The sequence below is a fragment of the Littorina saxatilis genome, linkage group LG5, assembly GCF_037325665.1.
Source record: "Littorina saxatilis isolate snail1 linkage group LG5, US_GU_Lsax_2.0, whole genome shotgun sequence".
NCBI classification, from domain to species: Eukaryota; Metazoa; Mollusca; class Gastropoda; order Littorinimorpha; family Littorinidae; genus Littorina; species Littorina saxatilis.
The window spans coordinates 31,987,686-32,010,052 of NC_090249.1; the positions used below are offsets into that span (position 1 = coordinate 31,987,686).

At 43.3% G+C, this 22,367-nt stretch overlaps 2 protein-coding genes across 9 annotated transcripts in view; both read left to right on the plus strand.

Moving 5' to 3' along the window:
* The window catches only part of LOC138966876 (alpha-L-fucosidase-like), a 9,668-nt gene extending 185 nt beyond the window's left edge, over nucleotides 1-9,483 (plus strand). The window contains exons 1-9 of one of the 5 annotated variants that reach the window (XM_070339253.1): nucleotides 1-35; nucleotides 434-1,170; nucleotides 3,244-3,350; nucleotides 3,884-4,014; nucleotides 4,711-4,844; nucleotides 5,272-5,369; nucleotides 6,611-6,743; nucleotides 7,400-7,570; nucleotides 8,129-9,483. The exon at nucleotides 1-35 is cut by the window's left edge and continues 185 nt beyond it. In XM_070339253.1, coding sequence (XP_070195354.1) covers nucleotides 791-1,170; nucleotides 3,244-3,350; nucleotides 3,884-4,014; nucleotides 4,711-4,844; nucleotides 5,272-5,369; nucleotides 6,611-6,743; nucleotides 7,400-7,570; nucleotides 8,129-8,453 — 1,479 coding nt within the window. In that variant the 5' untranslated portion in view covers nucleotides 1-35; nucleotides 434-790 and the 3' untranslated portion in view covers nucleotides 8,454-9,483. The other 4 variants (XM_070339254.1, XM_070339255.1, XM_070339256.1 and 1 more) reach the window with 4 other exon arrangements.
* A 1,124-nt stretch (nucleotides 9,484-10,607) lies between these two features.
* Nucleotides 10,608-22,148, plus strand: LOC138966878 (uncharacterized). 4 transcript variants are annotated; one of them, XM_070339259.1, is made up of 4 exons: nucleotides 10,610-11,258; nucleotides 12,403-12,451; nucleotides 16,584-16,816; nucleotides 19,864-22,148. In XM_070339259.1, exons 3-4 carry the CDS (start codon nucleotides 16,655-16,657, stop codon nucleotides 20,113-20,115), a joined length of 414 nt encoding a protein of 137 aa, XP_070195360.1. In that variant the 5' UTR covers nucleotides 10,610-11,258; nucleotides 12,403-12,451; nucleotides 16,584-16,654; the 3' UTR covers nucleotides 20,116-22,148. The 4 variants fall into 4 exon arrangements, with proteins under 4 accessions (XP_070195363.1, XP_070195360.1, XP_070195361.1 ...); XM_070339260.1 differs by lacking the exon at nucleotides 10,610-11,258 and adding an exon at nucleotides 11,324-11,724; XM_070339262.1 differs by lacking the exon at nucleotides 12,403-12,451 and having other exon boundaries at nucleotides 10,608-11,258.
* Nucleotides 22,149-22,367: the final 219 nt, after the last annotated feature.

The following is a 22,367-nucleotide window of genomic DNA, read 5'->3' on the forward strand; positions in this document are numbered from 1 at the left end:
TACAATGTGTTCCAAAAGTGTTAGGAAGTGTTCAGGTAGCAAAAGTTTCTTATGCAGAACACATTGTGAACACTATGTGTTCCAAAAGTGTAAAAGTGTGTTCTCCCTAACACTTTAAGTGTTCACAAAGTATTATAAAATTTAGAGTGTGTGCACAGTAGTTTTTTTTTTAAGAATTAATTTCACAACGGAAATTAACTTTATCAAAAATTCCGACTCACCACAGTAAGGAGTCAGGGTGTTGATTTTTTGTATTAGTCCAAGTGGAGGGATGGTCTTATCCCATTTAAAAGCCTGGTCAGATCTCAGACCGAGAGACAAACTGTTTTCACGACGCGGAGTGGGCCTTTAAGTGATTAAAGCTTAGTTATCAGTTCAGTAACAAGTCAAGGCTTTCTGCCTTTTATCTCTTATGTTTTTTTCCCATGGTCAGCAAATTACAATCTCATTACCGCAGTTACAAAAGAATACGACTCTTTACACGTGATATGAACAGAGAAAGCGCTGAGTACTGGCTCTTCATCCGAAAACGTTCATCCCTTTTCTTCAGTTCAGACAGACATCATTCGAAATGCGTAGCCTTCAAGAAACTCTTCTCTTCTGACTTTGTACCGAAGTGGAGCCGCGAGTCATCTTGAAGATCGTGTGTGTCTCTAATAAAAGAACTGTTTAGTCCGACCAGTTCGCTTCAGAAAAGTAAAAGAATTCACAATTTCAAAGTTTTCAGTTTCGACCGGCAGAGCAGAGATCATTAGCATCTACTCTTTAGTTAGACACTCCTCGTCACACGATGGGGTTCGCAACCAGTATCCCCACGCCCTCTTCCCCAGCAGGTCTGCTTCTAACTCTCCTGTGCGCTGGCAGCTTTATTCAGGTGGTGCACGTGCAGTACACTCCGGACTGGAAGTCCCTCGACTCCCGCCCACTCCCAGGCTGGTACGACCAAGGCAAGATCGGGATTTTCATCCACTTGGGAGTCTTCTCTGTCCCTTCGTTCGGCAACGAGTGGTTTGTCCAATTCTGGAAGGTGAACAAGATCCCCAGCTATGTGGAGTTCATGAAGAAGAACTACCCGCCTGATTTCAACTACGGTGACTTCGCGGCTGACTTGAAGATGGAGTTTTTCGACCCTTACTCGTGGGCTAAGATCTTCAACGCTTCTGGTGCCAAGTGAGTGTTGTTGTTGTTGGTGGTGGTGGTGGTGGTGGTGGTGTTGTTGTTGTTGGTGGTGGTGGTCGTCGTGATGGCGGTGGTGGTTCTTGTTTTTGTTCATGTTCTTGTTGCTGCTGCTGCTTCTGTTGCTGTTGCAGCTGTCGATAATCATGACTACAGATCAAATCTAAAGTTTTGTTCCAGAGAGTGATTTGGTCAGTCAAATGTTTACTTTACCCGTTTGACCAATTGTGGCTGTATTGTTTAAATCACGGTCTGATTCACGCCCTGGATCGCGTGGCACACCTATTTCCATTAACCGCTTGGCGTACACCCGATTCTATCCCAAACAACAAAACAGAATAGTTTAGGTATCTCAAAACAAAATGGTAGACAATCAAATTGTTTTGTATTCTATTTTGCATTATGCTGACTGTTATTGTTTTGTGTATAGGATAAGCCAGTTTTCTTACCATTTATACGTTCTCGTGCATTGCACGGTATTAGAGAAGAAATTTCGTCAGGACAGGTCATGAATTTTGCCTTCCACGATAAAAGTTATATTATAGCACAGAACAATGCTAACAGAAGGATTTAAAATTTGCTAACAACCTGTGGGTAGTGCTTTCGATTTCAATGTAAGCCTAAGGAATTACCAATAACCCTTCTGACGATAGAGGAATTACCTTGTTGAGTTGTTTTGGTAAGCTGTTGAACAGTGTTTTGAACAAAAGACTGACTGCATATTTTGACCAGTTCTCAGTCATAGGGTCTGAACAAGCTGGATTTTGATCTAGCCACTCAACGACTGATCATATAATCACCATTCATTGTATTATATTATTTGTGCCTAAGAAAAAGCGATTATACTGCATATTTGTTGATTACGAAAAAGCTTTTGATTATGTTAAAAGATTATTTTTATGGCAAAAGTTGTTGGATTCTGGTGTAAATGGACGCATATTGTCCGTTGTTAAAGAGATTTACCGTTAAGCAAAGACATGTGTTACGTTTCAAAATGAACGATCAGAACATTTGCCTTTAGTACAACGATCCAGGTGTGATTTGAAAAAAAATATAAGCATGCACATGTTTTGATCTGAAGAACTGTCACAGATATGACTAAAAGTCATGTTTCGTTGGAAATGAAGGGTGAAGGATGACCTTTTCCGAATCCTTTTTTGTTTACTTTTTCTTTTTTTTCTTCTGACTGGGCAATGGCGTTTGTCTTGAAATCGCTTTGATTTTGATCGATAGAAGAGTACTGGACAAAAATGCAACCATGAAATGTGTCCTTGAAAATTATCCTATCGTTATCGTCAGTTATAGTAGCTACAAATACATTGTTCTATGATAATGGGTTTCAAAAATAAACCTGAGTTTATCAAGATATATCGATCATCACCTGATTCGCGCAAGAGGTGCATTCTACAGGCGTTATCATAATCTCAGTTCATTTGGCTGTCAGCAGACTGCAACTAAAAAGTACTAGTGTCTTTGTTTTGGAAATTGTTTGTGCAGTGCAAACTTAATTTGTTTTCGTTGTCACATGACTAATCGAGATTGTCTCTGCAAATGTGCTATCAAAATGATGAATTGATGAATTCATGTGTGTGTGTGTGTGTGTGTGTGTGTGGTGTGTGTGTGTGTGTGTGTGTATGTGGTATGTGTGTGTGTATGTGTGTTTGCGTGAGTATGTGTGTGTGTATGTGTGTTTGTGTTTGTGTGTGTGTGAGTATGTTTGTGTGTATGGGGGGGGGAGGGAGGGTGCGTGCGTGCGCACGTGGGTTGGTGAGACACAATTCAATAAAAAGCATCTCCACTATGTACAGCAAGCATCCACATTGAAGATTTTTCGTCAATGTTTAAGTTGGACGATGAGTTTCAAGTGTCCCATGGATCTGTGGAAGGGTAGTACAGTCAAACCCCGTCTTTAACGACCACCCACGGGTACAACTACGAGTGGTCGTTGTGGAGATATGAATTATATGGGGAAAAAAATCGTCAGGGTTTCTTTGGAATGGTCGTTATCAAGAGGTGGTCGCAAGGCAGGTTACACTGTACCTGTAAAAAGAAACCGCCTTACTACAGGTACATCGTGTTCGTGAGCAAGCATGCGGAGGGGTACACAAACTGGCCGTCCAAGACTTCCTTCAACTGGAACTCCATGGATGTGGGAGCCAAAAGGGACATTGTGGGTATGTACACATACGTGTGTGTGTGTGTGTGTGCAGTGTGTGTGTGTGTGTGTGTGTGTGTGTGTGTGCGTGTGCGTGCGTGTGTGTAAGCTTGTGTGTGTGTGTGTGTGTGCGTGCTTGCGTGCGTGCGTGCATGTGTGTCTGTTTCTGTGTGTGTGTGTGTGTGTGTGTGTGTGTGTGTGTGTATGTATGTGTGTGTGTGTGTGTGTGTGTGTGTGTGTGTGTGTGTGTGTGTGTGTGTGTGTGTGTGTGCCGGTGTGTGTGTGTGTGTGTGTGTGTGCAGTGTGTGAGTGTGTGGGTGTGTGTGTGTGTGTTGTCATGTACGACAAGAACGACCATGACACAACAAGAAATTATATATTATAACAGCATTCAGAAGATAGAACAAAAATCAGATTCATACTCGATCTTCAGTAATCAAAATCGGAATAGGAAAAAACCCAAATGATTAGTTTTGGGGAACAAACATGGTCTTCTTATCTTTCTTTCTTTTTATTTTTATATATATATTTTCTTAATTATTTTTTGCACAGGGGAACTGGAAGAAGCTGTACGATCGACGACCAGTTTAAAGTTTGGGATGTACCACTGTCTGTACGAGTGGATTAACCCTCTGTATTTGCAGGACAAAGCCAACAATTTCACCACGCAGGAATTTCCCAAGGTAACAGTGCCACCGTTTTTCTTCTTCTTTTCGTGTTGTAGCTGCTAGTGCTTCTGCTTTTAGCTGTGTAACGTAGGAAGTTTTTGTTACTGTTTGCGCGAAACACTCAACGTAATTTTATTTTGCTTGATTGCTAGTGTCAAAGTTATTTTCTCGTGATAAAAGTGGCATTTTGGGTATGTACAGATGGATTGGCTTACCTTTAAGTTGTATGTATGTCTTAATGTTAATTGTGGGTACCCACATATGTGCCTTGATATATATACTGTTTTTACATTCTATACTTCTTTTGAAGTTAAAAGTATGAAGAAGCATCCAATTTAAGACATTTTCTGACATTGTGGCCTTGAGATGTACCTGATACTAAAACTTGTGCTTCTCCAAGACACCGAGATAAATGACTCAGTATACATTGTTGGCTTCCAAAGATAAGTGTTTCATTGTACATTTTAAATAATCAAATCCTTGAAAAGAGCGTATACACACCCCAAAGGTAAGTGTTTCAGTGTAAATTTTATATAATAAAATCCTTGAAAAGACCGTATACACACCCCAAAAATAAGTGTTTCAGTGAACATTTTATATAATCAAATCCTTGAAAAGAGCGTATACACACCGGGGCCCAACCAGAAACGGCTCCTGGCGTGTTAAGCCTGGCAGATAAGTGATGATATGCTAAAACAATGTATCTTTCAGACCAAGACCTTGCCAGCGCTGTACGAGATGGTCAAACGCTACAGGCCAGACATCGTGTGGTCTGACGGCGACTGGGAGGCCCCCGATGACTACTGGATGTCCAAGGAGTTCCTCGCCTGGCTCTACAACGAGAGGTACGCATGTCGCGTTGTGGTGGAGAGAGACCAATAGAAAGAAGTTGTCTGGACTTAATGGAAACTGGAGTCTGTCTTGTGGCTGTCTCAGGCCTGACTGGCTTGGCTGGCTGCCTGCCTTAATTCAAGTTAATTCCTGTATTTCTGTGAACCTGTCTGCCTGCCTTCCTGACGCCCTCTCTGTCTCTCTGTCTGTGTGTTGCTTTTGTCTGGACTCTTGTCAAACGTTCAGAATTTATCAGCTTGGATAATATTGGAGATCAGCTTCGATACTACGGGAGTGGAATTAACTGCAAAGGACATGGACATTCGTATAGCAATGCAATATTGAGTTGGTATGAGATAGTTTTTGATATTTTCGTGAACCATTTATAATTAGAATCATGTTAGAATACGGAGTCAGCGTGTTACTTGAATTTGACCCCAGCCCCGTGAAGGACACCGTGATGACCAATGACCGTTGGGGAATAGGGTCAAACTGCACGCACGGAGGTGTCTGGGACTGTGGAGACCGATTCAACCCCGGTACAGTATTCTGTTTTGTGTGTAAAGGCACAGTCCTTCTTTTGTAAACGATTCGGCTAACCGTCTCAGATTTGCCCAGACCTGTCGGATAAGGTCATCCCTCGACATGGACATTTACCAAAATCAACAACAAGGCTGCTTTCTGTTGGAAATTTTTTTTTTTTTTTGGGGGGGGGGGGGGGGGGGGGGCGGGGATAAACTTCTTTGAAAAGTTTAACAAAAAGCAACAAACAACTTTGCGCAGAAAGCAGACATGATGTTGATTTTTGGTATGAAGCAAAGTCAAGGGATGTATACGTAGTTATTCCAAGTAAAATCATGGACATATCTGAGATAGCTAGTAGAATTGTTGCACGGGAAGGTCTATGCCTTTAACTTAAAACATCATGCTAGAGCATTTAGCCAGTGTGTTACTTTCCCTCGAGTCCAGCCCTGTCAAAGACAACGTGGTGACCAACGATCGCTGGGGTTATGGGACGAACTGTACACACGGTGGAGTCTGGGACTGCCAGGACCGATACAATCCCGGTATAGTATTGTATTATTCTTTGGATTAATATGATGTCGCCAGAATACTAAGCCAGCGCGTTACTCTACTTTGACCCCAGCCCGGTCAAGGACCACGTGCTGACCAATGACCGCTGGGGGAAGGGGGTCAAGTGCACACACGGCGGTTTCTGGGACTGCGGGGATCGATTCAATCCCGGTGGAGTATAGATCTATATCTTTCTACGGTGTACTGTCGCCGAAGGAGAGAGCTAGGGGATGTGATGAGGGAATAATACAGACAGAAGCGGGCATAGCGGAGAGAGAGAGAGAGAGACAGACAGAGACAGAGACAGAGAGACAGAGACAGAGGGAGAGAGACAGAGAGAGATACAGAGAGAGATACATAGAGAGACAGAGTTGTTTCGCCTAGATCGATTTGTACTTACGTTTATTAAAGAGAGAAAAAAATAAAAGAATCTGACAACGCCCCAAAGGAAACGATGGGATGTTGTCAGGGTAGAACTCTGTGATGAGGGTAAAGCTCGGTAAGGGGGGAGGGGTGGACGTGATGTGTCACTGTGTATAACATTGTCCTCATCTCTCTCTCTCTCTCTCTCTCTCTCTCTCTCTCTCTCTCTCTCTCTCTCTCTCTCTCTCTCTCTCTCTCTCTCTCTCTCTCTCTCTCTCTCTCTCTCTCTCTCTCCCCCCCCTCAACCATCCAATGTAATATTGTTAATATTATAAAACTGCAGGCTACCTGATACCTCACAAGTGGGAGCAGTGTATGACCCTGGACAAGACGTCATGGGGCTTCAGACGTAACGCCCCGCTAGCCGACTACCTCTCTATTGAGGAACTGCTGCTGGTTCTGGCAAGAACTATCAGGTAGGTCCTTATAAAAAGTGAGTTCAGTAAAGTTACCTCATAAATTACAGTATCCGTAAAGGTACAAAACACACCGTAGAAGAATATTTACTAAATGACGAACTGCTGCCATCTTTAGAGTTCAGAACCTTAAAGATGGCCCACAAACGATGCCAGCCTAGTTCTAGCCTTATACGTCCTCCTGTTATAATTTTCTCCGGGTTTTATTCATAACTATAGCTTGTGTCCCACATCTAGTAATTTTTCTTTTACTTATGCCACTTTTGGATTGACAAATGTTTGCTTGATACACATTCACATAATAAAGTTGTCATTCACATAATAAAGTTGTCATCAAACAGGTATTCAAATGAACAAACAGTGGGGTTTCTATTTATTGCATTTTTTTGTGGGTTATGATATTTCTGTGGTTTGGGGTGGGTTTTTTTCTATGTGTGTGTGTGTGTGTGTGTGTGTGTGTGTGTGTGTGTGTGTGTGTGTGTGTGTGTGTGTGTGTGTGTGTGTGTGTGTCAGTGTGTGTGTGCGTGCGTGCGTGCGTGCGTGCTTGCGTTTCTTTTTTTGCTCAACCATTAATTTCTGAACTAGGCCAACACCATTCGCAACTCCATCTCTCGTCCTTACATTCTCACACATGTCCCATCCTAATTCATCCACAGCTGTGGGGGCAACCTGCTGGTCAACGTGGGTCCCACCAAGTACGGTCAGATTGACCCCCTGATGGAGGAGCGGCTGCGTCAGATGGGTCAGTGGCTGCACGTCAACGGAGAGGCCATCTATGGCTCCAAGGTCTGGACGTTCCAGAACGACACGCTCAACCCCGATGTGTGGTGAGTGTCAAAGTTCCTGTAGAGGGTTGATTAATACGCGAGAGAGCGGGGGGGGGGGGGGGGCAGAAATAGTGAGAGAGAGAGAGAGAGAGAGAGAGAGAGAGAGAGAGAGAGAGAGAGATAGAGAAGCAGAGAAAGGCAGCCAAACAGAGACAAAGAGAAACAGAGAGAGAGAAAGAGGGAGAGGAGGGAGAGAGAGAGGGGGGGGGGAGAGAGAGAGAGAGGGTATTTTTATTCAAATGTCACTCAAAGTCTTTTTAAATTTCTCCTTCGACGGCCTGTAATAAACTGCAGAAGTGTTAGCCATTTTCTCTTGTTATTAAACGTGTGCTAAATTTGTCATACCTTTGTCTTATCTAATTGTTGTTATTGATGGTGGTGTTGGCGGTGGCTCTTTTGCTATGCTTTCCATTTGCCAAGATTATTTTATGTAGGTTGTACATTTAATTTATCTATTCTGTATATGCTCGTTTGTAAAGGGCCTAAAGCTTAAAAATGTCCAGTCATTATTAATATTATTATTATTATAAGATTATACTCAACTTTTCACATTTTCAGGTACACATCTAAGTCAGCCTCCAATGGCATCAACACAACTGTCTACGCCATATTCCTGAGTTGGCCGAGAAGTTCAGTCCTGAGTCTCGGCGGTCCCAGACCCTCTTCGCAAACAAAGGTCACTCTCGTCGGCTACCAGGGGGCGGCTGCCTTCACCTTCAAAAACAGAAGCCAGGGGGGCATTGACGTCACCCTTCCCAACATTCCTGTCAGCCTGATGCCAGGAAAGTGGGCGTGGGTACTTAGGCTGGAAGGGCTGGCCAATCAGAAACCGGTCCTACCTTCCAAGAAAGAGCTGATGAAAAAGATGGATAAACTCCGTTGAGTTGGGGTTTTAAGTTATAGGGTTGCTACGGTGTAAAATTGACGATGGTATGACAGCCTCAACACCAATTATCGACTGTGTTATAGTAGAAATATAAATTATGAGTGAGTCCAATGATGGTGTTTTGATTGATTAAAAATATATATTACTTGCAGCAACTGAGAGCTGTTAGATATAGTACAAAGGGGGGGGGGGGGGAGGGAGGGAGAGTAGTCATAAAATCAGTCTGTTTATGAATTTTTTCTTTCCATGCTAGTGTTTGAGTAAATGGTTTTTTTAAGAGAAAATGTTGCAACAACTCAGTGACAGCTTTTCGATAAATATGACAAAATGTAGAGATAAAATCAGTCTGTTGCTGAGGTTTTTTTCTTTTAAAATAGGTTGTTAAGTGACCAGCAAATACGATTGGCAAGTTTCACAAGTTTTTTTTATGAGGTTTTGGCACCAAGGGGCTAAGAAACCACACAGCAACAAAGTTTATCAAGTATTAAACATGAATACAGACATACTAATCACAAATGAGTTTGCAGTCAGTAGATCATACTATGAGGTGATAAATGAATGAGGCGTTTGTTTTTCTGCTTATTAGGCCTAAGTTGATTCAATGAACTGACGATCGTCCCAGAATGTATGAATTGTTGCAACACAGTGTGTCAGCGTTGAATTTCTTGAAAGTAAAGTTTTGCTGCTTTGGTTATTTCTTATCAACATCAACAACAGAAGTAGTTATAGGCCTACATGTCCTAGCAATACTAATCATAGTGAGGGGAGACAAGCCTTTCCATTAAATCACAAACAGCAATTGCCTCCCTTAGCTCACACTTCCACTCCCCACCATTGAAAGTATTGAAACACGCTACTTTTTTCTCCATCCCTAGTAGCCGTACTATGTTGTTGTTTTTCTTCACAGCACGGTTTCCATAAAGAATAGCGTAGCATTTGCTAGAATTTCACATACTTTTGCGGCTGTCTGTATAGCCAAGCATGTGTTCGTTATGATTACTAATAAACTGATTTGACACAAAACCTGTTACTAGAATTTCAGATAACTCATCAAAGTGTAGATCTACTGATGTACGCGCGTATGCGTTTGTCAGTGTGTCTGTGTCTGTGTGTGTCTGTGTCTGTGTGTCACTCTGTGTGTGTCAGTGTGTGTCTGTGGACTGACAGACAGAGGAACTTGAGAGCAGCAAGACTGATGGAGTGTTCCTATGCAGTGAATGTGACGATGTGTCCCATCCAGCGTAGTAGTATAATATGTCAGTGTGACAGCGTGTCCGGTCTGTGCGTGTGTACATGCGAGGCAGTGTGTCCATCCGTGTGTGTGTAGATGTGTGATAAAAAGTTCATCGAAAGGGAAATACAGCGTGTGTAAGCGTGTGAAAATGTACACTGACAGAGAAGCGGCCCGAAGCAAACACGGTCACAAAAGGTAAAGGCCAAAATGAGATGTGCAAACCCTGAACGCGGCCCCAAAAATAAAATGTCATGTCGTTGGTATTTGCTCGTTGCTTTACTCCACCTATTAAACTCACAAACTGAGTGTTTCCTTCCTGCAGGATGCGCACAGGTTGGCTGTGTAGACTGACAGGGACTTAGTTTGTGCCTCTGTGTGTGCCGTGTGTGTGTGTGTGTGTGCCGGTGTGTGTGTGTCAGTGCGTGTGTGTCAGTGCGTGTGTGTGGGGTCTGTACGTGTGTGTGTGTGTGTGTGTGTGTTTGTGTCAGTACTTGTGTGTGTCAGTACGTTTGAGTGTGGCGGCGGCCCGCTGAGTAAGACTGAGAGGGAGTGGGCACACACACACACACACACTGACCTATAGTCACACACAAACACACACTCACACACACAAACACGCACGCACACACACACACACACACACACACACACACACACACACACACAGAAATATGTCGTCCGTTTGATGTATCCACCAGTCAGTCAGTCGGTCAGTGTTGTGCCTGTGTCATCGTGTGTTGCACTCTGCAACCTGTAAAAGTCCAACATCTTTTAGTGACATTTTACCCCAACATCAGCTTGAACAAAGGCATGCCCTGAACTATGGCAGTTTGAAGGGAGGGGGGGGAGGGGGCTGGATCATTGTATGTTTCTTTTTCGTAATGAACTTGAAGAGGCCTCTGAAAAACATACTGAATACTTGCACAATGACAGTGTGCAGGGCCACATTTAGCTGGAGTATTTCAGACGCCTGTGAAAGTTTCGGCCAAATTAATTAAATGACCCTTGTGACCCCGTCTGGGAGGAGCAGACGACACCGAAGCAGTGACGTCATAAGAGAAAGTGGCGGAGAAGGTAGGCTAATATTGACTCTCCCCTCCCTCTCTTTTCATAAAAAGCCCGCAGGCTACTTCACCGGGTCAGGTGAATTATGCTGTGACAGCCAACTTGAGACTCAAGCAAACGATTCCCCTACCTGTATGGCTGTACATCACTTTCACCAGTTACAGCTGTGTCGGCTCTCTCTGAAAACGCTAACCCTTCTTTTCGTCATGATCTGGCCAGTCTTGAAACTATAATTATAGTCTGGCAGTCGACGAGACTAGTCCAGCGTAAAAATGATCGTAACGCGATTACCTGTGCTACGTCTGACCTCGACGAAGTAAAGGTCTTGGCGATAAACGAACAAGGAAAAGGAAGAAAGAGAGGAAGGAGGTAAACAAAATAGTCGCCGCTGCATCAACTTTTGAGGAAGGCTCAGAAGAAAACTTGTGCCCGGAAATAGCCTTGTGTTTTTCTTCAGTGCACAAAGCTGTTTGAGACAAAGCTCTTCATTGTTGCACGTGACGGTAAGTGATGCGTTGTACATGTTCAGCTCTGTGGGTGGTGGTGGCCAGTCACTCGACTCACTGGGGTCAAGCACGGAACAGTAAATACTTCGTGATCACTGAGGTGTTTAATACACAACGAGAATTGAGCGAGACTGAGAGAGTGTTGAAAGGATCGAGCATTCTTCGTCTGTTCTTTTGGGCCAGTGGAACACTTAGTTGTCAGTCAGTTTCTTCAACTTGAACAGACTTCAATTATCCTCACTGAAACAGTCGTCTGGAAAGTGTTTGATATAACGAAAGCCGAGAGAGAAAGATCTTTGTCTGTTCTTTTCCACTGGAAAACCCTTCGTCTGTTGTTAGTTCCTTTCACAGTCGCTCGTTGTTTTCTTCATTGAAATAGCCGGGCGTCTGAAAAGTTGTTACATTTCAATCAAGAGCCACGTTCTCGTTTTGGAGAGTCGCCGGAAACGTTGCTTGTTGTGAGGTGAAAGATTTGACCTAAACAGGAAAAGTTGATGACTCTGCGAAAGTCAACATTGTGACTGCTTCAGAATCTGCAATTTGCTGCCGGTGTGACGTTTTCATCTTTCGCCGTGTTGATATTTCGCCGCTTCTCGGCCTCGTTGATCAAGTATAAACTCTACACTGAACAAAAAAAACCACCCTTCGATAGTACTGATGAGCGACCTTGTGTACCTTACATTCATGGGGCCAAATTTGTCCAACCAATTTGTTTTATTTAACTTAGAAATTTGATTCATCCTAAAATGTCACAGTTTTCTTTCTTACTCAAGGGACGTATATAACCACTCAGTACACGTTTTCGAAAAATTCGATTTGGGGGGTGAAATCTATTAAATTTTACCACCAATTTTCTTCACATGCAAGAAACTGACATGCTTTTCGTCCATAAATAATTTCACTTCTTAATTTTACCAGGAAACAACATTTCAGTCTTGAGTAGATGTCGAGGGGGAAATATGTACACAGGCGAAAGATGAAATCGTGACACCGGATTACTTTTCATAAAGCAGCATCAGTCATTTCTGAATAAGAGCTGAGTAACTTTGAAATAATTTGTAACAGCGAGAGTGGTTTGCTTGGATAAGCAGTTGAACCATCTATCTGTCAGCATTTCAACGATCGAGTTGACTTGTTTCAGAAAACACACACTCAAAGGATCCCTGATCAAGTTAAAAGAAGAAGCAAAGGTAAGCAAACTATCTAACTGAACACTCCGTGTATGCATGTATTTCTGACTGATCTGTCACTGCATGAAGTAGTCATTTCGTGTCAGTGTGCAATGGCAATGTCACAGTGCATGAGGGTTTTTTTTTGTTTTTTTTTTTACGTGGGATGGATTATAGTGAATTCCACACTGAACAAAAGCGGCCGGAGGGCATTTGTTGCAAAGCTCAGGCCCGGGATGGGCAGCTATATTCAACTCACACACACACACAGAACACACACACACACACATTTTGTGACATGTCGTCTGCCCATCCCCCCCTCCCTCCTCGATCCTAGCCCCACCATCGCACTCTCTCTCTCTCTCTCTCTCTCTCTCTCTCTCTCTCTCTCTCAAACACACACACACACACACACACGACCACGCTGAACACTCAGTGTAGCGCCAAAGACAAGCTCAATGTAAACCGGTCAGCCCTTCGGCAAAATAGGCCCACATTATCTAACTGTCAAGACGGTAGAACACCGTCAACCAGCGTGTTAATAAGCTGGTTTCTAAATGAGAATTTGGATACGGGTTGGTATACTGCCAGATACGTTTTTAGTGAATGGAATACGTTTCTCTCTTTTTTTCTTCTTCAACCTCCGATATTTCCATATATGCATTATAACGACTCGAGTAGAAAAAAGATCAGTTACACGATCGAAAGTGTTAACTCAAAAGATTGACGTGCAGTTGTCCATTTCATCAGTGATTTATTGGCGATACCATCTCAAACATCAAGTCTAGCGTGAACACAAGATAAAAAGTGACTGTGTTGTATGCCCTTTTGGTCTTTTAACCCATCGCATCTTAATGACGAAAGATAATAACCAATGCCAGACCGTACTACCTACCACGTTTCCCTTATTAATATATAAAAGTGTCTATTCGATTGCTGAGTTATTCGCGATGCGATCTCAAACGCCAAGTCAAGCGTGAACACACCAGGTGGAACAGTCGGCCTAAATGTGCCCTGTAAGCATGTTGGCCTTTGAAGTAGACTACACTGTGGTTAGGTAAATGTAGATTGTATTGTAAGCGGAGTGCTTGCTCACAGGTGTTCTCATGTGTAGCATCCACATGTCAGTTGTGTGTGTGTGTGTGTGTGTGTGTGTGTGTGTTTAGTTGTAGTTGTTGTGAAAAATTGAATAATCCCTTAAATGTCGAAACTTCTAATTGAATACATCCCTCAACGTTTTAAAAGTCGTTTACAATTATTATTTATGTGTGTTTTCTCACCTAAAAAACCCATTTAAAGGCATACATGTCAAAACTTGTCTTTGGATGCATTCGTCATGGGTTATGTGCGGAAGTGAGCTCTGATTGGTCCAGACAACATGCACCCATACTATACACATCCATTATTTGTTATATCTACCGCCCTAGGTTGTAGCTGGTTGGTCTACTGCAGTCAGTACACAGTGCATGTTTACATTATATCTACCGGTGTAGCCTGTCACCTGGTCGTTTGTCGTTGGGGTGTGGGCAGTTTCTGGCTGGCCATGTTTTTACTCTTTTATTCTCCTGCCAACACTGAAAGCGGCCATACCGTGTGCGACATGATGAAGTGAGAGGAAAGTAGATTTATCTGTTCATTTTGTGGTACACTTTCTTGTACTATTGTGTCTTTGAAACGGGTACATGTACCTGTTTAGTCTTTGTGGTCTTGGTTCAGTTTCCCTTTCTCAATTTTTCTTTCATCATCGTTTCGTTGTTCTGCCATTATTGTTTTTGTTTATTGGTTTCTTGTCGTTATTTTAGTATGCGATTACTAAACTGGTGTTTTCGTATACACTGTATGTTGTTGATACCCGAAAGGTTTTGTATGTGCGTGTTGCTAACACTGACTATTGAAGTCATGGGTGCATTTTTATCTGTTTCCTTAAAGGCACAGTAAGCCTCCCGTAAACCATCACAGATACGGTCAGGCTTTTACACACAGTACAAACACCCTTTCATTTAAACACTCACCGATTGAGAACATCCTAGGTGCCCTCCGTAAAGAGCGAACAATTTTCAAAGAATTTATTTCTGCGTGGTTTATCTTACCCCTGAGCCATCGTGAACCCGTGTGATCCAGTTTCCCTTTTTCACAATGTAGTCGTCAGTTAGTCATTTGAATGCGACTCGATGTGAGCTTATCTACAATAGCACGTTTTTATGCACGAAACAAACGGCTGTGGTTCACAAGAACTCTAGCGATGGCTTTTGACTGTTGAGAGGAACGGCGATATGCATAAACCGTCGTCTGCTACGACCCTTGCGCGACCCTGCTTCCGGGCTTTTCTTTTTTCAAACTTTCACAACTTCGAATTGTACTGATCTTGTCTTGATGAAAAAAGAATTCTTTTATGATTAAAGAATGTTTGTGTAACAAGCTGTCAATTTATTATTTAGATTTTAAAAGTTAGGTCTAGCGCAAAAACGCACCACGGTCCAAAAAAATTCTGATAATCATCGATCCACGGCAATGGCCAGTTTACATCGATAGAATGAGACCCGAAGGGAAGTAACTCTTTTTTGACCTGAGTTCAGGGTGGGTCCAAAAAGTGTTCGAGACAATCTGCAAACTTAATTCTTTAACAAGAGGCGAAGCCTTCAGGGCTCCCGTAAGAAATCGGCGACAAACAGTAACACAAACCCAATCACTCCGTCACACATACACACACACAGCCTAGACACGGTGCAAGAGTGGGAGACGCTAGATCTAGATCTGTCTGTCTGTAGCCTACTTACGAGTTACGAGGACACGACTGCCACTGAGATCGACACTGCCCTTTCGACAGCGCTTCCTCGCGCAGACACTGAAAACACGCTGTGCAGATCAACCTGTAGGAAATCTCCTTTGGTATCTTCTTTATCTATTTTTTCTGGAGCCGCTGCGAAACCGAACAATGTGAAATCGTCTTCCCCGAATCGGCGAATGCAGCTCGGTTAGAACTGAGAAGTGAATCTATACCACAATCCTTCACGCGATCTGACCTAACCTTGACCCCTGACCTGGTCTACATACCATACACAACACAAACCAGTCACCTGTTTTTACCCCCCCCCCCCAAAACCCACCACCACCCGTTTTCTTTGGATACACACTTTATCTACATACGTGCCGACGAAATGTTGATCATTGCTTCAATACTTTGAAGCTGTTGCTTGGATAATAACCCGGTAAAATTAGTATTTCGGTGTTCAGTCAAATGTTAAAGTTTCTATCACACCCGCACACACGCACGCACGCACAGACAGACAAAAGTTAGCATCGCATAGGCTACACTTACGTGAGCCACAAATTACTCGCTCTTTACGTAGGGCACCTAGGATGTTCCCGTTTGGTGAGCGTTCAAATGGAAGGGTGTTTGTACTGTGTGTAAAAGCCAGACAGTATCTGTGATGGTTTACGGGAGGCTTACTGTCCGGGCGTGATTTCCGGTATTGAATATTCATAACAGCCGTCCAGCACCAAAACGAGGCGCCATTGTTGTAGAGGAGCAAGTCCACGAAAATAAATTCTTTGAACATAAGTTTCTCACGCTCGACAGAAAGCAGCCAGGATGTTCCCGTTCGGTGAGCGTTCAAATGGAAGTATGCTTGTAGTACTGTATGTAGACGCTCGGGGAGCTCTGTGATGGTTTACGGGAGGCTTACTGTGCCTTTAAGCCGTTGTTTTGTGACATGCTCCCTATTGTATGTTGTCAGAAGGCTATAGACTAACTGACTTCCAGTGTGCAGTTTGGCCGGGAACGTTTCTTGCTTGTTTATATATAGTATGTGTCACTTACATAGTTCCCGGCCTTGTGTGTAAAGTCACTGTATGCAAAAACATAACGTACTTGCTGTCGGTGAGACTGGTTTTAGACAAAACGTGTGAACTCCACTTTTTAGTTTGTCATTCTGAATCTGTGCGTGAAAGTCCTGTTTCATCAATCAAATCCGTATACACACCACACCCTCTCAATTAACCATGCGTGCACTAGAGGTATGTCCATACTTTGCTGAGTTTCAGCCTTCGTCTTGCGTGGCTCGCGCTATGTCTGTCAATAAAACTGCAAATCTAATCACACCTTTTTTTCCTATCACATTAATATCTGCTTTACACCTTCTTTGTTCTTCAGGTGTGGATCGTCGCTGCGCTAGCCCAACCCACGCGCCAAATCTACTCATTTTTTACCAGTCGTGATCTACTATGCTTGAACTGATGACGTGGAGTGAGATCGTCGACAACCTCCGTACGGAGGGCAACCTCAGCATGGCCGCCATCTTTGATCTGGACGGCGAGAAAATGGCTGCCACTCAGGGTATAACCATCAGCAAGAGTGAGGTGCAGAGCTTGCTGAACAGTCTGCAGGTAAGGATACACGAGAGAGAGAGAGACAGACAGACAGACAGACAGACAGACAGACAGACAGATAGACAGACAGAGAAAGAGAGCTAGACAGACAGACAGAAAGATCTTCATCATCATCTTCATCATCATCATCATCTTCATCATCATCATCATCATCAGAGAGCTAGACAGACAGACAGAAAGATCTTCATCATCATCATCATCATCACTGTGAGAACATCTGATAAGCGTAATGCATGAGTATATCAACACATATATTTGCTGCTTGAGGGGTCAGCTCGTTACTCCCCCGGCTCGTTACTCCCCCTTAGGGTTAGGGTTATTCCAGCGTCGCGGACGACGCTGGTATCTGTGGTTGGGAAGAACGTGCCTGTGGAGAATTAGTCTCCAAGCCAAAGCGCGCTGACTCTCCAAGCCAAAACAAAGCTGAAAAAAAATGTACAATTTACGCGAAACGATTAAACACAGCTTTCGGGTGTTTTTTTTATATCTAAGATGTACATAAATATACCACTCCGACCATAAGGAAAAGAAAAAAAGACACACACAAAAAAAAGACCGAGAGGAGCCGAGTCAATCCGAGACCAACCGAGAGGACGTGTTTCGCGCCGTTTCGACGTCGTTTGTTCAGATGCGGCCGGTTGGATCAGTTGCGGTCATACAGGGGCGCCTTGCACAAGAAAAGATCTTCAACAATCCCGATCATCATCATGGTACAATAATGTTTTGTGCGCCCCCATGATTGTATGTGTTCTGTGCTAATAATGCACGGTTGTGAAATGTCCGTACACATTTTGTGGCACTATGTAATTGTTAGTGCATCCTCCTGCGGATGCTTCGTGCTAAAAATGCACTTCCATTAAAATATTGTACGCTCATGTCAGTAATATATTTTCAATTGTTTCTCTGTCAATTTCAAGTGTTTGTTTCCAATTACTTCAGTATCTCCCTGTTGCAATTCCAGGTGATTCATTATGCATGTGCCAATTTGAGGTGTTTAATTCTGATTCCTGTATTTACAGTGTAAAATTAAAACTATTGTTTTCAAACATTCCTATGACACCTGGTAATGGTTCTGTGGTTTTGTTTTTAATTTGTATTTTGTTTTTCTGCAATAAATATTTGAAATGGATCTGAGGCCGACTTACTACTTTTAGCACTCTTTTTCACCACATTCCCACGTACAGATATTGCAATATCAACTCTTCCTTTCTACCTGTTTCAAACAAGCTCTATTTTTTAATTAAAAAGTTTTTACTAAATGTCTTAACATAGAGGGGGGAATCGAGACGAGGGTCTTGGTGTATGTGCGTGTGTGTGTGTGTGTGTGTGTGTCTGTCTGTGTGTGTGTGTGTAGAACGATTCAGACTAAACTACTGGACCGATCTTTATGAAATTTGACATGAGACTTCCTGGGAATGATATTCCAGGACGTTTTATTTTTGGTTTTTTTTTTTATAAACGTCTTTTATGACGTCATATCCGGCTTTTTTGTACAAGTTGAGGCTGCACTGTCACACCCTCATTTTTCAATCAAATTGATTGAAATTTTGGCCAAGCAATCTTCGACGAAGGCCGGACTTCCGTATTGCATTTCAGCTTGGTGGCTTAAAAATTAATTAATGACTTTGGTCATTAAAATTCTGAAAATTGTAAAAAAATAAATAAATTATAAAACGATCCAAATTTACGTTCATCTTATTCTTCATCCTTTTCTGATTCCAAAAACATATAAATATGTTATATTTGGATTAAAAACAAGCTCTGAAAATTAAAAATATAAAAATTATGATCAAAATTAAATTTCCGAAATCGATTTAAAAACTATTTCATCTTATTCCTTGTCGGTTCCTGATTCCAAAAACATATAGATATGATATGTTTGGATTAAAAACACGCTCAGAAAGTTAAAACGAAGAGAGGTAGGCTACAGTAAAGCGTGCTATGAAGCACAGCGCAACCGTTACCGCGCCAAACAGGCTCGTCACTTTCACTGCCTTTTGCACTAGCGGCGGACTACGTTCAGTTTCATTCTGTGAGTTCCACAGCTTGACTAAATGTAGTAATTTCGCCTTACGCGACTTGTTTTTTCTTGTGGCTGTTTGATCAATTCATAGCAAGCATTGACTGAAATAAACAATTTATACATCCAGCACAACATGCAGTTCATTGACTTTTGACCCTAACCTTTTAACACTTCCCAAAATAAATCTTTGGTGGACATTGCATCGACGCTGTTCATTTTGAATGAACATTTTTCTTGTTAGGGTTAGGGTTAGTAACGAGCCGGGGGAGTAACGATACGGGGGAGTAACGAGATGCTCCCGCCCAGGAAGCCTCCCGCTACCGGGAAAGTGTGTGGATGTCACGTACAGCTCTGTGCTGTTTGTCTTGGAGAGTTTCTGTTGTTAGTTAGGCTACTTGAAGGACTGTCAGTGGTCGCGAAGTTCTTTTTTCAGCTGCTTGTACAAAAAACACACTAGCGATCGAGTGGTCACTTATGCAGGGCTCCCCAAACAGCGCGTCCCTGCGTCCTGCACGCACTAGAAAACACGTACTAGAAAATCATGGAGGGGGTCCAGGGACGCAGACAAACTTAAAAGAGCGGGTCCCCGGAAGAAATAAATTTCCGTTATCGTGCGTACCCTTGGTACTGTTTTCAGACTGTTACGTCAACTAAGTCTAGTACAAGCACCAATGCAAATTTCACACAGGAACAACATCGGAAAGGATGCAGATATAGCTGGGACCCTCTAAAACTCCACTGACGGGGTCCATGGACCCTCTAAAACTCCACTGACGGGGTCCATGGACCCTCTAAAACTCCACTGACGGGGTCCATGGACCCTCTAAAACTCCACTGACGGGGTCCATGGACCCTCTAGGTGAGGCGTCCGTGGGGAGCCCTGGGTCAGAAAGTGTAAATCGCATATTACCTAATAACCATTGGCAAAGTCTTCCTACGCCTTTACTCAGAATCCAACTTCCTTTCCCCGCTACCACCCCGTACTCCCGGCCTACCAACACGTTCTTCTTTTCTTCTCCAGATCCCCTGCACCAACATCTACTCGCTGTACATCGGCGGGTCGACAGTGAAGTGCATGCGGCTTGACGACCGCACCCTCATCGGCAGAGCGCCCAACGAGGTCTTCGTGGCTCACCGCAGCAACGACGTCCTCATCTGCGCCTACACGCCCATCGGCAACGACAGCTCCTGCCTGGGCAGCGTCAAGACCTTCGCCCTCAAGCTCAACATGCAGGCCATTCCTGGCGCTGTCGCCACGCCCAGTCTCATTTAAAGGCGGTCCTTCATTAAGCCCGAAGTCGACTTAGCGAAGTATTTTTTACCGAAAGAAAACTCAGTGCTAAAGCTTCATTGCGGGCAGTTTCGCGAAGTATACTTCGCGTAGTCGACTTTGCCCAGTAAAGGACAGGCTAAAGGGTCGAGATACACTGCTCGGAAAACGTGTGCAGCTGGCTGCGTATAATAGTGGTGTGGTCAGAGACTATAGAGTATACAGTCTGTATACTCTATAGTCTCTGGTGTGGTGAGCTGCTACATGGTATATCAATTGCATTCAACGTCGTGCACGGCTGTCCAGTTTCGCACGTTAACTTTCGAGGTTGACACAATGGTTGTGTGAAAACATATATATATATATATAGGATTAAATTGCACACACCAAGTTGTACGCAGCAAAGTTGAAACTCGCCCTGAACATGTTTACATCAACTGAACTCCTACCAGAAATGTGCTGTCAGTTTCAAGTTTGAGCGGCCTAATGAACACGAGCGGCCTAGTGAAGCGGGAGGCTTTTCTGTGCCTGGACTTTGACTTTTGTTTGATTTTTACAGCAGTCTTGTGACAACAGACCCAAACAATTATTTGTTTGGCGTCCCGCGACTTCTGGCGTTCTGGACACTCTCAGCAACAACTCTAAAGTTCAACAGCGGAGCTCTTTCTGTCTGTCATCACAAAGAGAAACGTTAGAGTACGCTCATGTTTGATTTATTTAATTTTCATTTTTTTAGCGTTCTTTGTTTGCAAACATTTCCAACGGAAAAGATCTGAGTCGCAATCTGTTCATTGTATTTGCACAAATCTCTGACAGTCAGTTGTGGAATCAAAATACCGTAACTGACTATTTTGCGCTTGTATTTATTTTGACCATTGGGATTTTCCATTGCTTTTGATTTTTTTTGTAAAGGTACTGTTATTCTTTTGATTGTTTTGAATGTATTCTTCGCCACAGGGAATACAGCTCCTCTTTTTTGAATCTCAGTTTGGGGAAGGCTGCAATAATACGAAAACAGGGTCCAAGTTCTTCTTGATGTTCTTCCTGGGGGGGGGGGGGGGGGTGGTGGAAGGGAGGCTACTTGGCACGATATGATGGGGCGAGATTGGAGGGGGCGAGTCGGGACGTCACCGATTAACCGAATCAGACAGAGTCAGTGTATATATATATACTAGAATGAATACCCGCTTCGCCGGGAAGAAGTAGAGCCGAATGATACCCGGCTTCGCCGGGAAGAAGTAGAGCCTAATACCGTGCCAAGTAGCCTCCCTTCCACCCCCCCCCCCCCCCCAAGAAGAACATCAAGAAGAACTTGGACAGGTTGTGTCTGGGTTGTGTCCGGGGTCTACCTGAATATGCCCACCAAATTTGAAGCAGATCCATCGAGAACTTTGGCCGTGCATCGCGAACACACACACACACACACACACACACACACACACACACACACACACACACACACACACACACACACACACACACAAGCCGTATATATATATAGATAGATAGAAGCAGTCATTGTATTTTACATCTGTGTGAAGCCAGGCATGTCATGGATGACCGACCATCAGAGCGTAATCAACTGGAATGTTGGACACGCTTCAGTTTCATGACTCCCCTCTGTCAAGGATAAGCTCCTGGGAGGACGTGAACATGGACGAGGAAATTAGGGGGATTCGGGGGGGGGGGGGGGGGGAGGAGTGATATGACCTTGTCTGTATTTAGGTGTTACACCTCTGTTGCTGTTGCTGCTGTTGTTGTTGTTGTTGTTGTTGTTGTTGTTGTTGTTGTTGTTGTTGTTGTTGTTGTTGTTTGAAACGTCTTGAACCCTGTAATGTTGTTATTTATATATGACATTTAGCGGAATGAAGAAAAGGAGAGAACAAAGTGTTAAACATTTATCCCTAACTGCAAACGAATGCAAGGACTTGTTTCGCTTTTGTGTGTGGTGTTATTTGTGGAGAAGGGGGATCGTGTATCTTTATCCACGGCTGCAAAATGGGTTTCTAGTGACACTTAGGGGGAAAGGGGGTGGAGTGGGGGTGGGGGAGGGGGGGGGTATTAATTTGCATTGTCAACACACTTTTCAATACATCTATGATTTTAGTGCGTATATATGTTACAGTAAGAACACGTACCTAGGGATTACGCGTAATCCCTGAATATTTCAGTGAATACGCGTAATCCCCGTTTCACTCAGGGATTTCACGTAATCACTGAAATTTCTAGTGATTACGGGTAATACCTGAAAAATT